The sequence below is a fragment of the Echinops telfairi genome, unplaced genomic scaffold (assembly GCF_000313985.2).
Source record: "Echinops telfairi isolate 266 unplaced genomic scaffold, ASM31398v2 ScPeMD7_3533;HRSCAF=4204_1, whole genome shotgun sequence".
In the NCBI taxonomy this organism is placed as follows: Eukaryota; Metazoa; Chordata; class Mammalia; order Afrosoricida; family Tenrecidae; genus Echinops; species Echinops telfairi.
This window is the reverse complement of record NW_022107432.1, coordinates 22,793,364-22,820,316: the sequence shown is the minus strand read 5'-3', so window position 1 is coordinate 22,820,316 and position 26,953 is coordinate 22,793,364. Positions and strand designations below refer to the sequence as shown.

The following is a 26,953-nucleotide window of genomic DNA, read 5'->3' as shown; positions in this document are numbered from 1 at the left end:
TCAGGTTGGGGGCTGATTTTTCTAAAGGGCAAAATTTTCATTTATTTATGTTCTCACATAAATTATTAATAAAAACTGTTTAGTTTCTTATCCTAGTAGCTTGGTAGGTAAGCTTTGCTCAGGTGGAAAACTAAGATCCAGGAATATATTTTAAAAAGGAAACAAATTTTTCTCGCTAGCTTGTTAAAGGGTGTACCTTCTCTGAACCTTCCCCACTTCATTAACATATAATAACATCTCTTCTAGGATATGGTAGCCTCACTGCTCCCCACCTCAAATTCTTCCTTAGTCCCTAAACCTGGCAATTGAATAAATATATGCTTTGTTCATCAGTTAACTTTATATCATCATGAGATGGAGTTACATGAGGTAGTGGGAATAATCTGTTTCTCAGCATAGCAGAAAAGTTACCAAGTATTCTATCTTGATGTGAAAATATACTCAATACTATAGTAAGAAACCATTGCCATGGTGTTGAATTCTCACAATGACCCTGTAAGACACAGTAGAAATGCCTCCATGGGATCTCCATGGCTGTCCATCTTTATGGCAGCAGGCTGCCACATCTTTCTGAGCAGCAGTTGGTGGGTTCAAACTGCTAACATGTGGCTTGCACATGAGCACTTTCCTACAATGGGTCCTCATACAGTGACAGTATGAATAAAAAGATACAGGTTCTACAAAAAGAAACAAACTCTACTTGTTTGCCTCACATGGCTTCTCTTTCTAAAAGGACAGTAAAGGTAGGTTCCACTGATCAAGGAGGAAGTAGAAGCAGCACTTCCTCTAGATCATAAAAAAACTTACTGCCACTGAGTTGATTCCAACTCATAGTAACCCTAGAAGGTAGAACTAGCCCCTGTGGGTTTCTGAGACTTTTAATTCTTTTTTTTTTTTTTTTTGAGACTTTCTTTATGGCAGTAGATAGCCTCATTTTCTCCCACCACAAACTATAGAATCCTACAGTTCTCCTGCTAGTTCGAGGTATAATGAAGAATGCGGTTTCATCAACCTAGCAGTGGGTATTACTCTAGAAAAAGCACAAGATTGGTAAATGTCTTTGGGGCAAAGCCTGAAGCTATAGAGCCAAGGCTACCAATTTAGGTTGGCCAAATATAAGTATTGGTTAAAATACACCACTCCCACTAATCATTCCTAGCTTTACCTCTTCTCTTTAAGTGGCCCCCTCCGAACCTCAAAAGACTGACTCTCACTGAGAGGGGTAAGTTAAGACTAGGCTCTGGATATGGTAACTCTTCCCTTTTCCCCTAAACCCATCAGTCTCTCCCCAAAGGGAAGTGGAACTTATTGAGTGGACAGGCCTAAAAATCAATACTGGCAATTTGAACTTTTAAATTCTCTGAATTCCTGTACATAGCCTCCTAGGTTAGGGAGTGCAATAGTTCTGGGGAAAAGTCTCTCTCTTTAGCTCTCCTGGGGGCTACCTTTTCTAAGCCTTTTGAGACAGACTGATTTCCAGGCCAGGAAGGTACACTGAACATATGCTTCATCTTAAAAGGCAGGCACAGGAAGATAACTCAGGACAGTTATTTCCTGTACACATTAGATGCTGAGATGGAAAACGATCCTCTTCCACAGAGGTACAAAATCTATGGCGCGGTGAGGTAACTTGTGCAAAATCACAGCAAGGTAAATGGCTGATGTACACTTAAGGATCTAGTTCTTTCAAACCCATAATCCTTCCTATAGGAAGAGAAGCCAGGATAACTCCCAAATTGGCATTAGTCAAGGCTCTTGAAAAATCAAACTGCCTTCCAAAACTCAACCTGGTAATTCTGCAGCTCTATGGATGAGAAAACTGAAAGTCTTAGGAGAAAATGGTAGCATTCTGTATGATTTTTGAAGATTGAGTAGGGAGTGGTGGGGCACTGAAGCCTCTGTTGAGCCAAGTTACAAACTGCTGACAATAGGGACATCAAGCCAAAAACGGGTCAGAGCTAGAACACCTAAGGAGTGAACGCCTTGATTCCCAAGAAGGGCCTCAGCAAGACCATGGATGTCCGTGGGTAGCTCAGTTCCCAGAGGATCCTGGGCAGAGCCAGCACAAGGTTGTATGAAAAGCTTAACAGTAGGGAGATACCAATCAGACTATCACTGACTACTTGCCACCCAGGCAGCACTGAGGCACACACTGCATAACTTAAAATTCTAGCCATGCTGGAAGTAGCGCTGATGAATGGAGAGAGTATGGTTGAGTGGGGAGTGGGGGTGAGGCCAGACAACAGTGCAGCAACAGGGATTCATCGTTAAAGTTTTCTAGAGTTCAAATGTGTGTGGTTTCAAAACAAAAAAATCCAGAAAGAAACATGAGATTAATGCATTTATTCCAAGTAATTAACACATGAAAAAGTTAAACTTGTCCAAGCCAACATAAGAAATCTTTTAATTTTTTTTTAACAAAATATACAAGCCAAAACATCACACACTATGGTGAAAATAACTTGGGAAAAGGAGAGGTAGAGGAGATACATATGAGTTTGTGCAACAGAGAATGAGTCCAATCCCAAGACAAGTTTCAGATCATCAACTTCTTCAGAACAGAAATGGGTGCTAAACAATTTAACACAAAGTATTTACTGGATCACAATACAGTGAACAAGAAGCCATTTCAAAAACAAAAGTACCCCCCTTCCCCCACCCCCCGACCCCCCCCTCGCCCAAATTACATCTGCTTCCGGCAATGAGTCATGAATGAGCCTTACCGATTTGTTGTCTTCCAAAAGTGAGTCTTCCATGTTTACTGAGGCCATTTCCAAACAGGCTTGTGGGCTAGCAGGATGGTCTCCAGCAGAGGCAACACAGTAAGGGAAGTGTGGGGGCTGCCAAGCCACAGAGGAGTAAACAAAAAACCAAAAGAGCTACTCACACTGAATTGCAAATAATGTTAAGGCAGGCCCATCCAAACTGGAAGCCTAAGAGATGAACAATTCATCGGTAGAAATTTTCCATTTCAGAGAGCGTGGTAGTGTTTCTCCCAGAAATCAATCAGGTAATTGGGTGGGCATAAAACACGGCAATTGGAGAAGTCAGCTCTGTCTCCCTCCTCCCCCAAAATTCCAGAAATGGCAGAGTCAAAACCAAAATACAATCAAAGTACACTGTGTGGAATCAGATAGACATTTGACTTTAATAACAAACTATGAAAAAGTAAATTGTCCAAAGGAAAAAGAGAACAGAAATTACTTTTCTTTTCTTTTTTTTACAGATATGTATAGAAGTAGCTGTGATAGATTTATCTGATATTTTAAGGGAAACAGAATAAAAAGGAGGTGAAGTTTTGAGCTTCCATGGACAGTGTAAGATGTTGACTTCATCTCTTGGTGTAGGTTCCAGAGACAGCCAAATAGGTGGGCTATCTGGGTACCTGATTTCTAGATGCCAATTAGATTCACCCATAAGCAGCTCTGGGTTTACATTGTTTTAGTTGTGAACACTGGATTCCACGAGGTCCTGGATTACATCAACTGCAGCTTCTTGTTCAGGTATTTGCTGAAAGATATTACTTCCAACTACCTGTTCCCTAGAAGGAGACTCTGAATTGTCCTCATCTACTTGAGGAATTGTTACCTCGATGACAGAAGCAGCTGGTATTTCTGGCTGACGGGGTCCTACCTCCAAAGAGTTACACTCAAGAGGGTGACCTAATTCCAAGAGAGGAGAACACAATTTGTCTTTCTGAACTCCAGATGTCCGTGTAACAAAGTCAACAAGGTCTGGAAGGCAAGGAGAGGGTCCAAGGCCTGAGGAGTTTGCTATTTCTGATTCTAATCTGAATGACTCTTGCTCCTCTAATTGGGAAGTTTCTTCTACCTCCTCAGGCATCATTCCTCTTGCCAACAAGTCAAGGGCCTGCTGTGTTACATCTAGGCCCCCCAAGCCAAGGTCAACATTTTCTACAGGTAGTCCAGTTTGTATAATGTTAGGAGGGATCCTCCTATTTTGCTCATCTTCTGCCTCAAAGTTAAGCACCAGGGGTTTTGGAGAATCTAATGGAAATCCAGAAAAGGATGGGATTGGTTCAAAGTCAGCAGCAGTGGATGTTTTACAGCCTTTAAGTGATGCAGAATTTTCTTGATACATTTTCTGGGACAGAGCAGTTGAGGATTGATGTGCTGGCTCTACCTGAGAAGGGCAGGAATCAACACACATATCTCTCTGTGCAGCAAGCTCCTCTAATTTTAAGTCTGTAGTTTCAAAGTCTTCTGAGGTTTTGCTTTCTCTAGTCACTGTTAACTGTGAATGGGCATTTCTTGGTTCCATGGTTTCTATTTTTTCTGGGCTTTCCCAGGACTCTGGCTTCTTTTTCTCCTCATCCCAAACAGCCAGTTTCAGTTTACCCTGGAAGCCTTTTGATCTTTCACTCCTGAGTTTGAGGCTTCTGTACCTAGAAATCGTGGGAGCTGAGTTTGAAGCTGAGTTTTCCAGCCAATCTTCACTACCAACTGAAACTCCTTGCTCCTGTGAACCGTCTGTTAAACACATCTCTGATCTGATTGAGGAAGCAAGAAGTAACTTGGAGGTAGAATTTGTCACAGGTTTATTTTGTGGACTCTGGAGTAAAGACCTAGCTTCTGACAGAAACGAGTCTCTTTTTGTGGAAGAGAGTGCCTGTGCACTCAATCCCATGACTACTTTACATGGCGTTTCACTTCCTCCCATTAGTTTGTTGGGCTGTTCGGCTTCTTCGTTAGTCATCAGCAACTTGGGTTGTTCAGCTTTTCCCTCCCATATGTATCTGTTTCCATCATTCAAATCAGCATCTTCTCTGCTGTGGGGCTTAAGGTCCACACCCATTTCCTCCTCCACCATCCCCTTGGAAAGCTTTGCTCCTATTTTTTGTAGTTTACGGTTTGTCTCTACCTCAGTTTTCCCACAATTCTCAGACTGGTGTAGCTCTCGGTTTTCCTCATTCTGGTTACCAGATTCTCTGAGATGGAGTCCCACCAACTGCTGAGGTCTCATTATATGACAGTATATGTCTGACTGCTGAAGGGGTGGCTCTACATCAGGTGGTCCTGGTTCTCCAAGGTCAAGCTTGATTTTTCTATCGGGAGACATGTCCTTAGTAGCATCACTTTGGAAAGAGCTAGAAGACCACACAGTCGACGATGGACTGTTGGCGTTTGGGCTAAGAGCTTCATAATGCTTGCTTTGACACAACCTTGTCAGAGGCTGTAGGAAGCCCTGGCTGCTGTCTCTAAGTTGGGGGTCTGTGTGTTTCACAACTGACCATTTCCCTAGGGATACTACAGTTTTGGCAATGGGCTTTTCAGGGTTGCTCATTAAAGGGGCAGTGACTAAACACCTATCTTCGGGCAAATCCTCTTCGGATGCACTGCTGTTCAAAGGAGAAGTGGAAGAGTTGTCTAAACTTTCTGCTCTGGAGAGGTTGCTATTTTCTCCATTGGCCAATGGACCACCACTCAGTTTAGTTTCAGGGGTTCCTTTCCCACCACTGCTATAGAATATGTCATACAAATCCTTAGCATTGGCGGTGGCTAGGCATGAATTTCGCTTCTCCAATTTTTTTGCTTGTTCACTGAAAACACTTGAGAGGGGTGGAGGAGGACGCACTAACAGAGAGAATAATAAAGCCTGGTCTCTGTCACTCTCACTCACCCCTGGCGCAGTCTCATCAGAAGGAATGGAAGCTGCCTGTGCTGAGGCCACAATGGCCACAGGCACTACTGAGTTCAAAATGTTAGGAGCCAGGATGCCAGGGCTTTGAGTTTGAGATACAGTTGGGCTTGATTTTACTGGAGCCAAGACAGCATTCACTTGACCAGGAGATGGGGCAGTTGGATGAGGCAGAGCAGGGGGTGGCGGAGGTGGAGGTGGAGGTGGTGGAGGTGGTAGCATTTGCTCAGGTATATGGGATGGCTCATTTTTTTCAGCTTGCACCATTTTTTCCTCTGGAGATCCTTTTAGAACCACCTCTTCCCCTCCAAATGCTTTGGAGATGATGTCTGGAGGCAAAAGGAGATCAGATGTGGACTCTTTGACCACTGGCAGAGGCTTAGCTGTAGCTCCAGAAGACTTGATGGATAGGAAGGTGTTAAGAGGAGCTGGCTTGCTCACTGTGGCTGAACCCGACTTGCGTAGTACTGTGGATGGGATAGGCAGGTTGGGTCGGATCTTAGTCTGTGTTGAAGTTGTCACAACAGGCATCCAAGGGCTGGTGTGTGCAACCAAAGTTTTCCCAGAGAGCTTGATTTTGATGGGCTTTGCCTTCCCAGCTTCAGCTTTGCTATCTTCTTTGTCCTTATTGTTTTCCATAATCTCTTCCTTAGGGATAGCTGGGGCCACCACTGAACTTCTTTCTTCCTCCTTTTCTGGCTTCTTCCAACTGAATTTTCCAAAAGATGAAGACACTAGAGACTCCTTCTTTACCTCTTCCTTTAATTGGAGTTTGAGACTAGACTTCCTTTTATTTTCAGGGGAGTTTCCACCCTCAGAGAGTTGGTCCTCTAGTTCCAGGGAGACCTTGTCATCCTCCATTATTTCCTTCACAACCTTTGCCTTTTTTTCTTTTGTTTCCTCCTTTTGTCTCTCACTAAGTTTGCGCTTAAGCTCACTCTGCCGTCGCCGTTCTGTCTCTAGGACTACAGCCAAGCCAGCTTGGCGGTCCAGATTGCGTCGCTCCTCATATAATGGGGTTTCATTCACATATTTCTGGGAAGAAAAAAGATAAAGGTTCAACAACTGGTCAAAATCCTACAAAAGAAAAAAAAATCTTGACTCCACTACTGATAGAACTAATCTCATAGAAAATCCCTAAAATCATCTTCCTTAAGGATAAAGATAGTCCCATCAACTATATCACTAGGGTTATGGACAATTTCCTAATGGTTACATGGAAGTAATGTCAACCACGTTTCTTTCTGGCAATAAAGAAGCTGTCTGACAAAGTAAAATGAATGCTGCAGAAAATGTGAAACCTTAAAGGCCATTACGAAGACAAACCTTATAGTTCTCATTGTGTTGCTCTCCTTTCACATGTTGCTCTCCAGAAATTGAATCCCCAAAAAATTCCTCACAGAGCTGGCAGTAATATCCATTGATGGGCATCAGGAACTCAGAGCCTGAAAGTAGTAGAAGAAAGTTGGAAGTTGTTTCTACCCATATTTACAGCTAACAATGGAAATCCCATTAAATTGCATTAAAATGACATGGAAGAGAGGAACTTATCTACTTTGAAATCAAAGGCAGTACTTAGGTAAATGAATCTCAATGACAAGAGTCTTCCACATCTAAAGTCTGAATCTGAAGCTCTCTCCCCTTTACCTTTTGGGAACACTAAATGACCGATTCAGGAGTTTCCTCTGTCAGACCCACTTCTGTTATTGATTCTCTCCAATTTCAACTAGCCTTAAGCTAATTTGAGGAGCTTTCAAAAGTACTCCCAATTACCCAGTACCATTTGTATGAGGATCCCTCGTGTTGGTATTAATTACTCAGAAATTTATTTCAACCAGATCTAAAGGATGTGGCAGCTTGTTGCAACTTGTGGAGCTAATAAATTGGGCAAAAAAACTTTCTACTTTTCATCTTACCCTTAAACAACTACTCAAAATATTTTAGTTATTAGTTCAAAAGGTAGTTGGAATAAATTACTGTCCTTTTTTATAAGTCTGGATTTCAAATAAACAAATAACAGTAATTCTGCTGTGTTTTAGAGTGACATGTGTGTTTTATATTGATCAGATTTTTTAATCCAGATTATTCTTGTCTGACAGCTCTATTTCTTCAGGACCTACAGTACATACCTACAGTGTTTTACACACAGAAAGTATTTTCACAGTTCTGTTAAAATGAACTGTTATGTCTCATCCTATACTGCTTCTTAACACCTTATATTTCAGAAATGCCTCCTCCTTGGTAAAAAAGATACAAAGGAGGCAGGGATGAAACATACCTTTTGCAGGAACTGTTATCTTGTCAGTGCGTTTCACAGCCTCTTGATTGGCCTCACTCTGGGTCTTTGAAGCCCAAGGTCTGTTGTAGGGATCCAGGGTCTATTTGCAAGAGGCAGAGGCGCTCACACAACAGCACTAAACGTTCAATAACCACTTTTCTCTTTTCACCCACATAAAACCATGGGATCACGAGCCCCAGCTACCCACCCAAAGCCCCATCTGCCAACTGTTTAAATGGAAAACCACCTGTGGAAAAGGTAAACATATGTTAGAGCAAGTACTAGCAATGAATAAAATGAAACAAACAAACAAAAATCAGATATTCAAGCAATCAAAAGAGGCAAAAGCCTCACTTACACTTGTCTTGGAGTTTAGCTACAGGCAGGTCCCCTGGACGGAGACCTGGGGATATTATCTCCTTTGATGGTATCTCTTGGGTCTTCAAATTGGGGCTCCTGCCCCTATGTGAACGTTTCATTTCCCGGTTTTGTAATGTAAAAGGTATACAAGTTTCAGGGTAAGGAGAAAGCATGGGACTCGCAGGACAGGACACCTACCTGTGTGTGCTTCTTATTGTGCATATGAGTGAAGAAGTCAAACAGCGTTCCGCAGATGGTGTTGCAGTCTTTGCACCAGTGATTGCCAGCATCATAATACTCATAGACAGTAAGGGGCTGGTCAGACTGCTTAGTGGCTGGTTGGAGGCTCTCAGCAGGCTGGGGGCTCTTATCATAGGACTTCTCATTGTTTATTTTTGATTCCTAATGACGAGAAATTTGCACTTAGAAAGAATTTAAGGCAACTTAGATTTGCCTTCTTCCATAATTACAACTACCACAATAATAAAACTCGAGTTAATTCTAACTCACAGCAACCTTTACTACAATAAAAGCACCACATATCCAGTACCTGATATTAGAGAAATGAGCCCTGGTGGTGCAATGGTTAATCCTCAGCTGCTAACCTGAAGGTCAGCAGTTGGAACCCACCAGTTGCTGTGCAGTAGAAAGATGTGGCCGTCTGCTTCTACAAGGATTTACACTAGGGCACAGTTCTACTCTGTCCCATAGAGTTAAGACGTCAGAATTAACTCTTCTGCAGTGAGTTTGGTCTTGGTAAAGCTGTAGAAACCAAGGAGAAACCCAAGGAAAACTTGTCTCCAAGGTTCAAATAGAACTAACTAGACTCCATAGTGCTATTTCATGATGAAAAGTAAATCACATATTTATTTATACATTCTAAAGTATCTCTAGAAAAGCGGTTCTCAACCTGTGGGCCACGACCTCTTTTCAGGGGTGGGGGGAGTGTCGAACAACCCTTTCACAGGGGTCGCCCGATTCATAACAGTAGCAAAACGACAGTGATGAAGTAGCAACGCAAACAATGTTATGGTTAGGAGGGTTCACTACAACATGAACAACTGTATTAAAGGGTTGCGGCATTAGGAAGGTTGAGATCCACTGATCTAGAAGAACATTCAAGATGTTGAAAATATTGGCTGGCCCTGGAGAGAGACACTAGATAGATAGAAGAGGGCAGATAGGAGTCTTTTTACTGTACACCCTTTGGCAGACGTCAAATGTGTTACCTATACATCTAAATACATTAATTAAATTGAAAAAAATTACAATGACAACTAGGAACAGGAGAAAGAAACCAAAATAGAAAAGGATAATTAACAAGTAAGGCAAAGCAAATGCAGGAAAAAAGACAGGAGCTCACTATCAGTGATTCACCTAGTATTAAAAACTACAGAGGAGGGCAGGGTTGTGGTACAGGCAAAGTAGAAAGTCATCTATGTTGACTACCACATAGGAATTTAGGTAAAATATTTCTAACTACTGAAAATATTACCATTAGTATTTGACACCTTTGAGTTAGTAGGTATTCTCTTTTAAAACACAGAAACTCTCCAACATTATCAAATATAACAAGTGCTTTACTATGAATTAATTTGTCAGCAAGCTGGAGAAAAAGTACTTAGGAAATGAGAGTTTGGGTTTATGTCAAGGTGTAAGGCATAGAAAAGGGCAATTCTGAAACACAGAGAGTTAGGTAAGGATGAGATTCTATAGTAGACAAGATGAAGGAAACTGGCCCCTGGGAATACTGACTGGTAAAGTTGATAGGAGGACAGAAGAAAAATCATTAGGGCAGCAAAGATAATCAATCATTCACTATGAGAACCCATTCAATACACAGAAGACGTAACACATGGAGAATAAACTAAGAATTCCTATTACCAAACAAAACTCATTGAATTGAGTCAATCCTTACTCATATCAGACAGAGTAAAACTGCCCCTGTGGGTTTCTGAGACTGTAACTCTGTACGGGAATAGAAAGGCAGTATTACTCCCAAAGCGTGGTTAGTGGGTTCAAACTGCTGGCCTTGTAGTTAAAGCCCAATGTGTAACCACTATGCCACCAAGGCTCCTAAGGTTACACATTACACACCTTAAAATTGTTTACTCTTTGACCCAGCAATTCCACTAGGGCATTTATCCTAAGAAATATCTGTACAACAACATTAAAATCAAGTTGCTAAAAGTGATATAATAGGAGTACGCTTACTGACATGGAAAATGGTCCATGATATAATAAGAAAATTAAATAATAAATAAAATATATTTGAATATCACTAAAGATAAACAAATAGACATAAAAATGTCAAAGGTCACCTTTTGCAAAAGACCTTCCCTAACCACTTTACATAAAATATACAGTCATACTATGTCCCTTACTCTGTTTTTCTTTTTTGAGGTACTTATCAATATGTAACATATAGTTGTTTATTGTGTCTTCTAATCTCGAGAATAAGAATTTTGTCTCTATTGCTCTCTGCTACATCTCCAATATCTAGAACAGTGGTTGGCATCCTTTTGGTGATCAAGAAGGAATTATTAAGAGAATTCACGAGAAAGATGATGTGGAATAATATACACACAGTATTAATAATGGTTATCTCTGGGGGGATGAAAGTGTGGGGTTGCATGTACGTACACAAGAGAAAGTAATACTCACACGAATTATGCATACTTAAAGAGAAGAAATACCAAAGACAGGTGGAAGAGAGTGGCTCTAGCTGAAATGAAAACTAGATTACAACATAATCCTGGTAACTTCAGAGAACATGAAGACTCACCCCAATCAAGCTGGTGCATAAGAAAACCCCCAAGCAGTATATCAACTAACTATAAAGGGCCAACATTTCAAGTTTTTCTTTAATCCAAAGGCTCTGAATTCAGTGATCCAGGTATAAAAGATTATAGCCCTACTTGGTTGAGGAAGAGAAATACTATTCCATAAAGACATGGAGAAGATAGAGCAGATTGATAAAAGAATACAGAATATCCTCCTTCCACCACAAACTGAGCATTTACTATGTGCTAGATATGCCGGATATCACAGGAAACACAAAGATAATTACGTTATTCAGTCTTATAATGGAGGAGATAGACACGAGAACAAATTCCAGATGAGAGAAAGAAATTAAGTCTTAACAACAACAACAACAACAAAATTACATATTATGAGAGCACTAATAACTGTCAACTAAATCCATGTGAGATTCTAAGAATTCCTCACAAAGTTTAATGAAAAAAGGGGAACCAGGAGAAAAAGAATGATTAATGCACAATCAGGAAGGTGTGATATATTACACATCTAGCAAACTGCAAGCATTTTGAAGTGGTAGGAGTGTAAAATACAGCAGAGAGGGTTTCAGAAGAAAGATTCACTATGTAATCAACTTCAGCACTATCATGTGCCAAGTACTCAACTATGTATTAGAGATTACACTTATAGATGAGACAGATATGACCTTGATCCCTTATATAAAATAAATATACATGTAATTCCATAATTAAAACTGTCAAAAGTGCTAAGAAGAAAAACGATATACTATGATATATCAAGCACTGTTAGTAGTATGGATAATCAGTGATGGGAGTTAAGAGCGTAATTAAAGCTGAGATAGGAAGGATGAATATGAGTTAGTAAGCAATGGGATAAGATAAGAGTAGGGTTTATATGGTAAGCAAAGGAACAAAGGATGCAAAGGCATTAAGAGAAATGCTGTATCTGAGAAATTAAAAACCCAACAAAGGAAGTACAGTGAGCAAGGGAGAAAAATATATGACCTGAGGCTCAAAAGACAGGCAAGGGGTATCACTCTCATTAGTCGTATGTGGAGAAATAATTAAAGGGTTGTAATACAATCATGAAATGAAGACAACAATGAAGATGAGGTAGATGGTACAGAGACATACTTGGAAGAATTGCCAGAATTTATAATTAAGTGTGTAGCAGTTAGGGAGAGGGAAACTCTAAAAATCTTTTTTGGGTATTTGGCATAAAAACTGATGTTTACTAGTACTATATGTTTACTGGTAGCTATAACAATGTTACCGTGGGTAACATTGTTACAAGAAAATGTTGGAGGGAAGGTGACCACACTCACTGGTTTAGTTGGGACATGTTGATTTTAAGGTACCTATGTATGAGACTTGTCAACCTTGCTTACTGAAAGGGAGGATTTGAAGCATTTGCTGATGAAGATCAAAGACTGCAGATTTCAGTAAGGACTTACAACTCAACGACAAATTCAATAATGGTATGGGAGGGGTGTACGACACAACTGATAGCAATGATGACTGTACAACCCCATTCAAGGAGAACGATAACAGAATGATAGGTGAACAGATACACTGGATGGTGTAAGATACGGGGGTTCTTTGGGGGGAGGGGAAAAGAGGGAGGGGATAAAGGGAGCTGATACCAAAGAGTGCAAGAAGACAGAAAATGTTTTGAAAATGATGGTGGCAACAATTGTACAATCATGCTTGATCTAATTGAACTATAGATTGTTATAATATCTCCCAATAAAATGGAAAAGCAAAAAGAATGGTATGCATTCATCATCAAAAACAAAATTTCAAGATCTTGACGTACAATGCTGTCTGCGATTGGATAATACCTATACTCCTATAAGCAAGAGTCCAGTTAATAGAACTACTATGCAAATTTACACACCAACCACTACAGCTGGTGCTGATGAAATTAAAGAATTCTAAAAACTTCTGCCTGAAATTGATCAAACATGCAATCAAGATGCATTGAGAAGTATTGGTGATTGGAATGTATAAGTTAGAAACAAAGAGGATGGGGCAGTAGTTGGAAAATATGGCCTTGGTGATAGAAACAATGCTAGAGATCACATGATAGAATTCTGGAAGATTAATAACCTCTTCATTGTAAATCTTTTATCACCAACATAAACGATGTCTGTAACATGGACCTAGCCAGGAAAACAAACAGGACTCACATTGACCAAAGCTGGATGTGCCTCCTGTTGGGCATCGCGGGCCTGGGGAAGACATTACTAGTGAAGCGCATGCAGAATATGGGCATAGGGTCACCCCCACTTGGTCACGTTTAGCTCCTTGACACAGCACAGCTGAGTGACCACAATGGGAAGGGAGACTTGGGGGACCCTCCCCTGACGTGGCCCATGGTGGGCACCAACCTCACTGATATTGTGGCCCAGAAAAAGATCATGGTCAGGGAGCTAAAGGTGGTGTTGGTGGTGATGGGGAGAGGGGGAGGCATCTGGCTTAGTTACTATGGAAACTGCCATGCTCTCCTAAGCCCTTGGTTATGCGTCACCTTGTTTCCCCACAGGGCAAAACAGACGAGGCTAGTTTCTACTCCTGTAAAGATTTAACAGCCTTGGAAATCCACGGGGGCATTCTTGCTGGGTGCCTCTGAGCCCACACAGCTCTCTGCATCCTGTGCTCACCTCCTGGCTCTCCTTTCCTTAGGACATCTTGTCAAAACCTCAGTCCTGATACTTTTCAGTAAGACAGATCTGCTCTACAAGTTTGGAAGACATGAAGTCCTTAATGAGGCTCTCAGACATTAAGGCCCGTGCCAAGCAGAACATCACCACTGTGGAGAACAGCGCCTGAGAAGGTACTGACTTAGCAGGGGTCCTGTGCTGGCTCCAAGATACCCACAGAGCCAGCTGTTGACGGCCAGATGGGGTGACTTGATTAGCCAGTGGAGGACAGAGACTGCCAAAGCTCCAGAGTTGGTTCATGTAGGGACAGAACGACCTGTGTGAGCTCAAAAGAAGGTTCTGTTTTCTGCAGTGACAGGTAAACCAAGGCACCCAAAATACAGGCACCGCCGATACCTCGCCTGAGTGATGCCCCTAAAAGGGAGGTGGGTGGGAAGTGAAGCAACAGGCTGGAGAGTAGATAGGTAGTAACTTACGTGAAAAGGGAGGTAGTATCTTACAAGAGGGAGAAGGGCAAACCCCCCAAAAAAGATTAGGGGACTAAGCTAGCTATTAAAGTTTGATAAATTGTTTAATAAAAAAATGATAATCTGAAATGTAATCCCTCCACCTATTTTACAATAAAACACTAAAAAGTAAAAATGAAATAAAATAATTGACCAAATCTGCGAGGATAGATGATGGAGCAGCGCAATATTATTAGTCGAAACGTCCAGGGGTCGACTGTGGAACACACCATCAACTGTTGATATGTAAGCTGAAGAGGGACTTGAAGAAAATTAAAATAAGTCTGCAAGAGCCAAAATATGACCTTAGTATATCCCACCTGAATTTTGAGAACATCTCAGCATCAGATTTGACACATTGGACACCAAGACTGAAGACCCGGTGAGCTGCGTGACATCATCAAGAACACTACCCATGGCTAAATGTCATTAAACAGACAACAAAAATAAAAATGGATGTCAGAAGAGACACTGAAATTTGCTTCTGAAAGTAAAGCAGCTAAAGCAAATGGAAAGAAAAATCTCAAAGGGCAGCTCAAGAAGATGAAATGGAAATGTGCAAACACCTAGAGTTATAAAGTCATAATGGAAGAACATGCTCAGCACTATCTCAAGCTAAAAGAACTGAAGAAAAAAAAATCAAGCCTTGAGTTGCAATATTTTATGGGCAAAATTGTCTATAGAATTCTATGGGCAGAATATTGAATGATTAAAAAAAAAAGCATCAAGAGAAGGTAGAAGGAATACACACAGTCACTGGACCAAAAAAGAACTGGTCAACATTCAACCATTTCAAAAACGCTGACATGGAAAGCAATAGTACAATCTCCAATGAAGGTATTAGTAAAAAGCAAAAGCAAAACTCCCTCCCAGGAATCGATGGAATACCAATAGAATATTTCAACATTAAGCACTGGAAGCATTTATTTGTCTGTCTCTAAAAGTCTGGAAGATAGTTCAATGGCTAACCTATTGGAAAAGATCAATATCTGTGCTCATTCCAGAGAAAGGTGATACAACAGAATATAAAAATTATAGAAAAATATCATTAATATCACATGCAAATAAAATTCTGCTGAAGATAATTCAATGACAGGTTGCAGTAGTACATCGACAGAAACTCAAGTTGCATTTAAAAGATGATGTAGAATGAAGGATGTCATTGCTTATGTCAAATATATATTAACTGAAAGCAAAAAATACCAGACATTTACTTGTGCCTTATTGACTATGCAAAGGCATTCGAATGTGTAGATAAAAACAAACTATGGATAACATCAAGAAGAATGAAAGAACACTTCATTGTGGTCATGTGAAACCTGTATCTAGACCAAGGGAATAAGGGAATACTGCATGGTTTAAAATCAGTAAAGGTTGTATCCTTTTCCCATATCTACTCAATCTGTGTGCTGAGCAAATAATCTGAGAAGCTGGACTATATGAAGAACACAGCATCAGAATTGGGAGGAAACTTATTAGCAGCCTTCAATATGTAGATACCCAAGCTGCTTGCTGAAATCAAGGAAGACTTAAAGCACTTGCTGATGAAGATTAAGCACTGAAGCCTTTAGTGTGGATTACAACTCAGTGTAAAGAAAACCAATAGACAACATCATGATAAATGGGAAAAGGATTAAAGTTGCCAAAAATTTCATTTTGCTTGGATTCACAATCAAGGCTCAAGCAAGCAGCAGCCAAGAAAGCAAACAACATATTGCATTGGGAAAATTTGTTGTACAATGCCTTTTTAGAGCATTGGAGAGCAAAGATTTCACTTTGAGGCCTAGGGTGTGCCTGATCCAAGATGCAGTATTTTCAATTACCTCATATATGTGTGAAAGTTGGACAAAAAACCAAGGAAGAAGTGATGCATTTGAGTTACGATGTTGGTGAAAAATTCCACGGTCAGAAGAACAAACAAATTCGCATTAGAAGTACAACCAGAATGTTCCTTAGAAGCAAAGATGGCAAGACTTTGTCTCACATACTTGGGACATGTTATCAGGAGAGAAAAATCCCAGGAAAATGGCACCAAGGCTGGTAAGGTAGATAAGCAAAAAAGAGGAAGACAGTTCACAAGATTGACAGTAGCTGCAACAATGGGTTCAGATCTAACAATTGTGAGCATGGTGCAGGGCCAGGTAGGGTTTCTTTCTGTTGTGCAGAGTATCACTGTGAGTTGGAATTGACTCAACAGCACATTACAACATGAGACAATGCCTCAAGTTCAAACCCACTAGCTGCTCCCACAGGAGAAATTGATAACTACTCCTGTAAAGATTTATAATATTGCCAAACATATAGGTTCCTATGTGATGGACTCAACTGGATAGCAGTGAGTAAGTTTGTTTTTTTTATGAGGCAGTGAAGTAGACATGATGAAAAGGTTCCTGGACACCAAGTTTGGCTCTCATAAATATGATTTGTGCTAAAATATAAAACTGGAAGTTATCAGCCACGTATTTGAACACAGTCTGGATGAAATGGCCTAACAAGAGAGTAGAATTCTGGAGAACTGGACTAGGACCGAGTCTTGAGGCATTCAAATATTTAAAGATCAGATAGCAAAAGGATAGGCCACAAAGAGGCCTAAGCAAAGCAGCAGCAGAATACTAGGAGGAAAAGAAGTACGGTAGAAGGAAAGAAAGCAGTTTTAGAAGAATGGTTCCACATGTCAAATACTGCTGATCTGATAATTGAAATAAGTTCACTGGCTTTATTAATATGATGAGCCCTAAAATGATAAATACAAGTGGTGAGAAAATCACCAACTTATGATTGGGTGGGTTAGGAGTATTGTATTGGGTTAAGGAGTACATGTTAAAAACTAGATTGTGGATGAACTTGAATGCTGAGGATTTTGTATTCTACGACGTTATGGGTAACAGGGAACTGCTGAGATTCCAGAGGAGAGCACAATCTAATCAATGTTTCAAAAAGTAATTCTAACAAGAATAAGAGATTAGAAGCAGCTGATAATAATAGTTTAAAAGCTGCTGTAAAGAGTCTATGGGAAACCCGATGTGCCAAGATGCTAATACAACATACAGGCATGTACCAGGAAACCAATAGTGTGGTCTGTGGGGCTGGCCTCAATCCCAACTATGTGGACCCCACCCCCACCCGCCCCGGCAAGAAGAACTTCAAAGGACAAAGGTACAGCTTGGGGAGAGGGGCACGTCTAATTAGAGCACACAGGAGAAATGAAGAGGATTGGAGAGTGAGGGGAACACATCCTGGCCACCAAGCCTTGAGGACAACATTCCTACTCAGAGCAGTCAATTCACAGAGAGGACCATAGGGCTGTCCCCACCACGAGACACAATGTCCCTCACCGAACCACAGTGCTATGGGGAACAACACTGGAGACACAGTGCGGGAATTATGCACAATCTGACCCCATCACACTGGGGCAAAACACTAAAAGCATGCAACAGAGCAGCAAGGGAAGCAAAGCAATGAAAACCCCGGGGAGTACCAAAAATAGACTTCGGAGACAAGAGTGTGGCATCCCATCAAACTCGACTGGAAAACACGCCTAATGGTCAAAAAACGGACCTGGAACTATTTATAGGCTTTTCCTTTTTTGTCATTGGCTTTCTTTTTGCTGGTTTTTTTTTGTTGTTGTTATTACTATTTTATTGGTTTTGTCTTCCTTTGTTTTGTTTGGCTTTGCCTGTTTTTTGCGCTTATTAATGTCTCTACATGTCTAGCTAAATAAGACAGGTGGGATAAACAATTCGGATACGAAAACAACGGAACCAACGGTTCCGGGGAGATACGAGAGAATGGGAGGTGGAAGAAAGAAAGAGGAGGGGAAACCAACCCAGAGACAAGGGAACAACAAGTGAACTAAAATCAATGGAAAGAAGGGCATAGGATGTCTACTGGGGCCTAATCAAGGGCAATGTAACAGCGAGAAATAACTAAACCCGAATGAAGGCTGAACATGATGGTGGGACAAGAGCAAAGTAAAAGAAAATAGAGGAAAGAACCAGGAGGCAAAGGACATTTATAGAGGTCTAAATACAGGCATGTACATATGTAAATACATAACAATAGATATATATAAAAATGTAACGAAAGGAATAGAACTACATACTCATATCTATATGTTAAGAATTAAGGTAGCAGAGAGGCATTGGGCCTCGACTCAAGTACTCCTCCCTCAACACAAGAACACTTTGTTCTAACAATCCGGCATTCTGTGATGCTCAACTCTCCAACATGATCGCTGAAGACAAAATGGGTACATAAGCAAATGTGGTGAAGAAAACTGTTGGTGCCCAGCTATCAAAAGATATAGCATCTGGGGTCTTAAAAGGCTTGAAGACAAACAAGCGGCCATGTAGCTGAGAAGCAATAAAGCCCACCAGCCTGTGTGATCATGAGGTGTCGGTGGGATAATGTATCAGGCATCAAGACCCAGAACAAAATCATACCAATGGCTTGGGGGGGGCGGGGGAGAGGGGCGTGCGGCACCAGACAAGGAGTGGACACCCAAGCCCATCTGCAGACAATTGTACATCCCCTCAAGAAGGGTCACAAGGAAGAGATGAGCCAATCAGGGTACATACAGTATAGCACTGATGAAACACATAAATTTCCTCTAGTTCTTTAATGTTTCCTCCCTCCCCTCACTATCATGATCTCAATTCTACCTTACAAATCAGGTTAGATCAAAACATGCACACAGTTACAGGTAAGCGCCGGAATCCAGGATAGATAAACCCCTCAGGGCCAACAATGAGAATAGAGATACCAGGAGGATAAGAGGATGGTAGGAAGAAAGGGGGAATCAATCACAAGGATCAACATATAACCCCCTCCCAGGGGGATGAGCAACAGAAAAGTGGGTGAAGGGTGACAGAGGATAATGTATGATATGAAAAATGTAAGATATGAAAATAATAATCTATAACTTATCAAGGGTTCATGTGGGAGGGAGGGGGGGAAATGAGGAGCTGATACCAAGGGCTCAAGTAGAAAGATAATGCATCGAAAATGATGATGGCAAAATATGTATAAATGTGCTTGACACAATCGATGAATGTATGCATTGTGATAGGAGATCTAAGAGCCCCCAATAAAAGGAAAAAAAAAAGTCTATGGGAGAGAAAATAATAAAAATGAAAAAGCTGAATTATTACCTTGTTGTTTGCGGAGTCTGAGGGGGATGACATCATTTTTTCTGGACTCTTCGCTTTTTCTGCTTTCTCAGGTTTCTCTAAAGACTCTTTACTGTCATTTGAAGACTTCTGGGATTTATCAAAAATGTCTATTCCCAAGATCTGAGCCACTTTGTCCAGTTCAGACTGTTTCTTTTCTGCCTCCTCTGCCTCTTGCTGTAGTTTTGCAATGTCCTTCACAATGTTATCCTGGAGGCGACTCACTTCCACCAGGAGTGGGTCTTTGTGGCCATCCTTCTCCCTTCGTTTCTTGCGCAGCATTTCTCCTGAGCGTCAAGTATCAACAGAGAGCAACACAGGGAAAGAAAATTAAGGTGAGTCATATTATTTAACAAGCATGGATCTATTAGGACTTACTATTACAAAATCTTTTCTCACAAAAGTTGGTAAAAGCAAGCAAGTCTCTCATTGCACATGGCTGGTTTAGGTGAAGCGTCCAGAGAGATGAGAACACTATCTTTTGCGTAGGATTGTCAGCCAAGAATTTATACCCAAGGCTTCCAGGGCTCTATGAGCCCCCAAACGGTAGATGCAAGTTGGTGTGCATCGTGCATCCCCAAAATGTTTTAATAACGTGTACCTATGAATTCTGAGTACAAAGAGTTTTTTACAGAGTAAAAAACCTTCAGCCATATATATTTTACTTAATCTAAGGACGCTTTGCTAACTCCACTGAGTTTTAGGCTTCGCCTCAGGCTCTCCCAATGTTACCTCCTATCCCAAATTGCATGTTTTCCTGCATGAGCCTTAACGGGATTAATAACTATGGTAAGTTCCAAAACCAGTCCCAAACAACTCTCCTCCCACCCTCTGCTCTGCCACACCACCGCCATACAGGCTTGTTAGTCTCTTTCCACATGGCATTCATGAATTCCTAAAAGCATAAATGATGAGATGGAATCAAAAGTGAGGTATCATGGAACACTTCTGTGTGCCAAAAAGGAAGTACTATAAAAGGATGAATACATATCAAAAGGACACAGAGGAGTCAGCTCAAAGGGGCCTCTACTAGCCAAATCTGAGATAATTTGGGGGTGAAAACACGTTAATACACGATGTTATGAGTTGAACTGTGTCCCCTCCCCCTAAAATATGCATTGTAAATCCTACTGTACTTTTGGTTATAACCCCACTTGAGAAGGGAGTCTTTGTTGTGTTAATGAAGTAGTGTTGATATAATGCATTTATCTTAAATTGATCTCTTTTGAGAAATAAAGAGTCGAGTAAGCAAGCAGCTAGCAAGCATTGACAGGAGAGAATAGATGCCATGCCATGTGAATCTCTCAGGGGGAAACAAAGCTGAGAAGAAACAAAGACCTTCCTCCAGATCCAAATAAAGAAAGCCCTCTCCTAATGTTGGCACCTGAGATGTGGCTTTTCTAGTACCTACTCTGTGAGAAGACACATTTTTTTCTTAAAGCCACCTACTTGTCATGTTTCTGTTATAGTAGGACTAGATAGTGAATCACGCCCAGTGGCTGTGGCTGTTAGGTCAGTTCCAACGCACAGTGACCCCATTATACACAACAAATTTTAACTCATCAAACGAAGAATCTGAGTTCACAATGATGTACGTCACAAGGAGACCTCCTCCTTAAAGCACAGAGTCAATTTGTAAAGGTAAAAGTCATTAGAAAATCACAATTTTAAAACCATCCAAGTATTACCTCAGGCCAAAAATCATTGGTGAATGCTAACAGAGAATGGAAATTCATGAGTAATTGAATATTTTAGTTTCAAAGTATCTCTCCTGTAAGATATTTACTAAACCAAAAAGGATAAAGTAGCAACTTTGCAGTTGAGAAACCTGGCACAGCCTAACCAAATGATCAAAGTCAGCACCACCATGAATGACACAAATCATCACCTGATATGAACTCAGGATCACTTCAGTGATGTTCTTGCTAAAAATGTGTAACTTGAATTATATGGAACCATCAGAAGTCAAAATTAAGGGATATTCTAAAAATGTACCCTCTTTTAAAATGTTAATGTCATATTTCCAATAACTTGTAGCTGCTGAGGTTGCTTTTATGTACAATCATGAGATTTGGTTCCTTGGTTTGGAAATTTAGGGTCATGACCTCATGAGATATCCTAGTTAATTGGCTTAACACCATGTTTAGTGCTTCTGTTCTACTTTGTAGTTCGGTTCATATTGGGTGGGGTCTCAAGAAAAGCTTTCAAGAAGCCATTCAAGATACAATTGATCTCTCTGCCTGGAGCAACAGAAAAAGGAAGAGTCAGGAATAGAAATAAAATGTGCTGCTAACTGCATTTGCCATGAGACCAGAAGAATTCGGTGGTACTCAGCTACCATTACAGACGTTTACCAAAGGGTTTATAGAAGAATCCAAATTAAAAAGGGGAAAATGCAGAAGAAAATTTTAAAGTCTCATGGAATCCGGATTTTCTAGTCATTTAGACTGTATAAACCTCAGAAACTTGCCCTGAGACCATCTTTAAACTTTCAAAATATTCCCTGAAGTCTTTATAAAATCAAACAATAACTAGTACTAACTTAATTTTAAACATTGAGATCTTTTAAGATCCATCTAGAGGGGATCCATGAAGAGCCCGTTGTGGTTATGCATTGAGCTGCGATCCAAAAGGTCCACAGTTTGAAACCACTAGCGGCTCTGTAGGAAAGACAGGATTATTTTCTACTCCCATTAACAGGAACAGAAACTCACAGTGTCACCAAGAGTCAGCATCAAATTGCTGATAGCAAGTCTGGTTTTGGTATACGGGATCAAATGGACACAACAGCAATTTGAAAGACTAGATAGGAACCTTAGGGGCAATGAGTTTATTACATTACTGGAGGAGGAATAACTCGGAGAAGGAGGGTGAGAATGGCTACACAACTAACGCACGTCATCAGTGGCACTGAATTGTAAACTGTTGGGGTGGTGTCGTCTCTGTTGGGTATACTGTACAGAGCAAAAAACAAAAGTAGGTTATTTTGAAATAAAAGGAAAAACTTTAAAGGTCAGTATCGTGAAAATGTCAATAAACACAAAGACTCAATATTTGAGATTACAAGAAATGAAAAGGACATGACAAATTAATTTACTGTATAATCTTAGATTCTCTTTTGCTATAAAGGTCCTCAATGGGACAACTGGTGAAGTATAAATTGAATCTGGAGGCTAACTAATAGTATTGTACTCATGTTAATGTCCTAATTTTGTTAAGTCCATTCTGGTTACTTAACAGAATTTCTTGCTGTATTTAGGACTAAAGCAGCATTATTAAGTTACTCTTAAACACTTCAAGATAAAATTACAAACATGAATTAAGAGGGAGAGAAAAAGGCTAGAAGTAATAAAATATTCATAATCTGGGAGAAGTCTATCTGACAGTTATTGTTGCAACTTTTCTGTCAGTATAAAATTTTGTCCTTACAAAGCGAGCCTCAGGCACCTAAATCTGCCTAAGAGCTCCCAAAGTTCTTTATTTTGGTCTACTGCTCAAGTTACTACAAAAAGGCAATCATGCAAAGAACTGTCCGACACCTTGTTGTTTATGAAGCCGCTCCAGTTCAGTCCTGAGATAGTACATCTTCTTCTGGCGTGCTTCCCCGTCACTCTTGAGCTTTTCCCGCTCTTCAATAACCTGCAGAGTAAGAGTCTTTTATTCTCCAGCACTTCCCCTTTTCTAGCACTCTTCCGTAAGTTTCCATAAGCTTTCACTAGATAATATCTGAACACAAGCATTCAAAGACCAGCATCCAGAGGATGACATTTCTAGTCAAGGTGGTATTTTATCCCAACTCAAGTTTCAGAATAGACTCATCCTTCTTCATAGAATTCCATTTCCTAGAAAGTATTACTCTTACATAGGAAGTACTATATCATTATTGTCAACCTAAAGCCAGCAAACAACTATTATATAGTGGTTTTCAGTTCAGAGGAACTTCTTATATTATTTAATATTTATTTTATAGTAAGAAAACAGATGGTAAAGATTATATAGGAGTAAATTTAAAATCTAGGTTATCTGTCTTAAATATCCTGATTTTTCCATTAGTACCCGAGGGAAAATATAAATATGGTTTGTCCACAACAGGCTAGGCTCATAAGGAGGAGAGTAAAGGCCGAAAGCTATTTTCAAACAGTAACTCTGAAGTCTTAAACTTTGATTGTATTAAACATATCCTCCTTCCCTAAGGCTTCAATGTAACCAAGAAATCACAGTTCAGGTATCTGAAGACAATGGAAAATTGTTTTTTGATTCCAAAGGAGGTGGGGGAAATAACCAGAAAAAAACTGAGATCGGCTCTCCAATTTTACCTTTTCTTCTTTCTCATTACTGCCATAAAGTCAATTCCGACTCATAACAGCGCTGCTCCTGAGAGTTCCCAAATATAAATCTTTACAGGAGCAGACAGCCTCATCTTTCCCCCAGAGTAGCTGGTGGATTTACTTGTTAGAAGTACAATGATTATTTTATAAATAAAACAAACTTACATTATATTTCTATGTATATCCTAAGTAAGCAACATACTAGTAAGGGCCTTCAGAACTTAAATTATGCATTAATTTTTCCACTCCAAATTCAATTTTGTATTCCTCATCCCTACATAATTCTATTACTTCTATAATACACCTAGAATTATTTTACCTTTACCCCAGCCTTTGCTCCCTTACCACAGTATGGAATAATTCAATGAAACTTGATGGTATAACGACTGCATTTAAAAAAAAAATGTCACAAAATATTATTAGACTCTGATAAACTATAAGCATTATCAAGTAACAACTTGTGTTAAAACAGAAGGGACAGGTTACCAGATGTCCAAAGCTAATATTCACCTTCTGCTTTTGGGAAGCACGATTCTTCTCATCAGAGATCTTCTCAGAATTAAATCCTACGAATGTTGGGAAGGGCACCTGGGCAGGCACTTGAACAGAAGGAACTGAGCTGAGCGCTGATTCCTCCAGCTTAGGATCATCATGAGTCACAGTGGGGATCACACGGAGATTAGGGCGGCTTCGAGCAGCTTGTTTAGTAATTGGCATCATCCTGTGTGGTTCAAGTAGGGAATGTTTTGATGGTTGAGAAGTGGGGTACTTGGGCCACCTTGATGTTGCATATGCCATGTAATGTTGATAGGTATCAAAAGAGGCAAGGGGAATGGCAGGTCCTTGGTAGTTTTGAGCTATCCGAGCTGCAGCAAACTGAGGGGCTCTTGGTATGTGAAACTGAGATAAAGCAGCAGGGTGTGAATGTCTAATTGGAACAGATGGGGTTGAGGGCAACATGCATCTGACTGCAATAGATGACTGAAACCCACTACCAATCACCTCTGGTCTTGAAACCTGACCCATTACATGGTCAGACTTTAGGAAAGGAGGGCTATTTTTTGTGTATCTGTAAGGATCCACCGGAGAGGCTGGATGTGGATGGGATACCTGTGGGGAGTGAGTATTGCTATGGCGTGGCTCCATGCTCTCTAGTCTGTGGGGATCCAAGAAACGGTGGTCAACTAAGGGATGACAGTCAGATGAAAAGTGTCGGTCCCCAACACAACGGGGATCAGCTGATAAACGTGATGATTGCTTCTTGCCATGAAGCCGTTCCTGGGTACGCACAGCCAGTTTACTAATCTCTGTTACCCCAATATCCAGTCCTATGGTTTTAAGCAAGTCATGAATTTTGGCATATTCTGGATTGGCCTCTTCTATTGATTCTCGCTTTACGGCTAGACCTGAAGAGGGCAGGGAGGAGTTTGCCTTCTGCCTAATTTCACTCTCAGAACTGCCACGGAGCTTTGGTGGGGATTGTAACTTTAAGTCCTCTTCTTCATCCCCATAGAGAAATTTCTCTTCATCCTCAATATCAGGAAAGCTACGTCGCCTTTTCTCTTGTGTACTTGAAGAATCTGTCAATATGCTCAGAATGCGGGAAAAACCACTGCCATCCTGGCTGGCTCTCTCATGGGGCAGCAACAAGTCTGTGTGCCGCTCAGCTTCCTCAGTTTTCGTATCCAATTTCTCCTTGGGGTATAAAAAACTTCCTAACTTTTCTCTAAGAGGACTGTTGTCTTTGGGGATCCCATGGTGGGGACCCCATTGGTAGAGTTTGTCCTGAGATCCCTTCAAGGCAGTCTCCTTGGTGTTCTCAATATCCGAGGCAAAGGTAGCTAAAGCACCACTAAGAGGAACAGATGAGTGTCCAGTGTAGAGAGTGTGATCCTGGCAGGTGCTGGTACTACTGGAAAATCTCTCAAGCTGTAAAAACAAATACAACTGACTTAGTCCCTATGCAAAATCTCAGAAAACTAGTAATAGATAAAAATACTTGTTTTTTCCCCCCTAAATTATTAGGGGAACAGTATGAGTGACAGGGAGGAAGAGTATCCTTAGCCAGGCTCAAGGTGTGGGTCGCCATCTCTCCAGCTGCCACTGCTATAGCACAGGGAAATAGGGAAATGAGGCTGACTGAACTGTATCAGTGCCCACATTCAAAGGTTCCTAAAGAGCTATTCAAGTTTGGGGAGAGAAAAAAATCATATTAGGCACTATTCAAAATGTCTGTTTAGAAATCCTACTTCCAATAAAACTGTTAAAAATGTTTTAAAAATTAAAAGACGGCAATAGAAGGCCTTGACTAATGCATTATGTGGTGGACAGCTTCCTTTGGGGAGATATGGAAAGTGCTACAGCTCACAGACAAAGCAAAGCTGGTTCATCATACATTATTACTAAGATACCCTTTGAGATAAAGCCCCCAAGAAAGCAACCAGGCTTTACGGTACTAAGACGAAAGAAGAAATATTCCAGAGACCTGAATGGAAGGCTCCATGTCCACCTCAATCCGCTTCTTCAGAATGGACTTCTTGGGCAATGCAGATACTTCCTCGGGTCGATGCACAGAATATCCCGACTCTGACACTGACAGAACACCTGACAATCCTGGGATAGGGCAACTAGTGCCACCACCACCCACTTCCACCAGCTCCTGGCTCAAGTTCCTATTTTGTTCCTCCTCTTCCTCTCGCTTTCTCCTAGCAAGGTTCAGTTCTCGAAACTCAGGATCTAGAAACCTAGGGCTTGGGCTTCGTCTACGCTGTCGATAGTTGCGCGCCTCTGATGTAAAATTCGGGTGAGTCCCTCCCATGCTTGGTATCTTCTGTGTGTCATCATAACGGGGACGCTTGGCCTCCTGGCTCCTCTCTTCAGACCGTATAGAGTAGGGGCCGCCTTTGAGTTTGTCTCTATTCCGTTCTGTGCTGTGCAAGAGCTCATCACGGCAACTGATATGGGGACTATAATCAGATCGATGCAGGAACGTTTCTCTTGTTCGGTAGTCCTCATCAAGTTGTCCCAAAAAGGAACTCAGAGGCTTCTCCTCTCGGGAAATGTATCGCTCAAGACTTCGAGAACATTGGGAGCTTCGTGTGAAGACAGAATCATCAGTTAGGTCATCCCTGGAAAAATAGACAAGCCATCACTGGACAGGTCAGACTTGGAAAGAGGCGATAGTCATGAAACACCAAAACAAATCTGTTATATCC

General features: G+C 40.8%; 1 protein-coding gene and 1 pseudogene across 1 annotated transcript in view; one reads left to right on the top strand and one right to left on the bottom strand.

The window, feature by feature from the left end:
• The window catches only part of ZNF318 (zinc finger protein 318), a 38,113-nt gene extending 11,471 nt beyond the window's left edge, over window positions 1–26,642 (bottom strand). Inside the window, exons 1-5 of the mRNA XM_045294909.1 lie at window positions 26,224–26,642; window positions 24,249–25,667; window positions 22,950–23,049; window positions 19,393–19,697; window positions 8,495–8,698 (exon numbers count right to left, since the gene is read on the bottom strand). Of these exons, the coding sequence (XP_045150844.1) occupies window positions 8,495–8,698; window positions 19,393–19,697; window positions 22,950–23,049; window positions 24,249–25,667; window positions 26,224–26,556 (2,361 nt within the window). The 5' untranslated portion in view covers window positions 26,557–26,642. The remainder of the gene's footprint in view (window positions 1–8,494; window positions 8,699–19,392; window positions 19,698–22,949; window positions 23,050–24,248; window positions 25,668–26,223) is intronic.
• LOC101653262 lies at window positions 13,278–13,968 on the top strand (annotated as a pseudogene).
• Window positions 26,643–26,953: the final 311 nt, after the last annotated feature.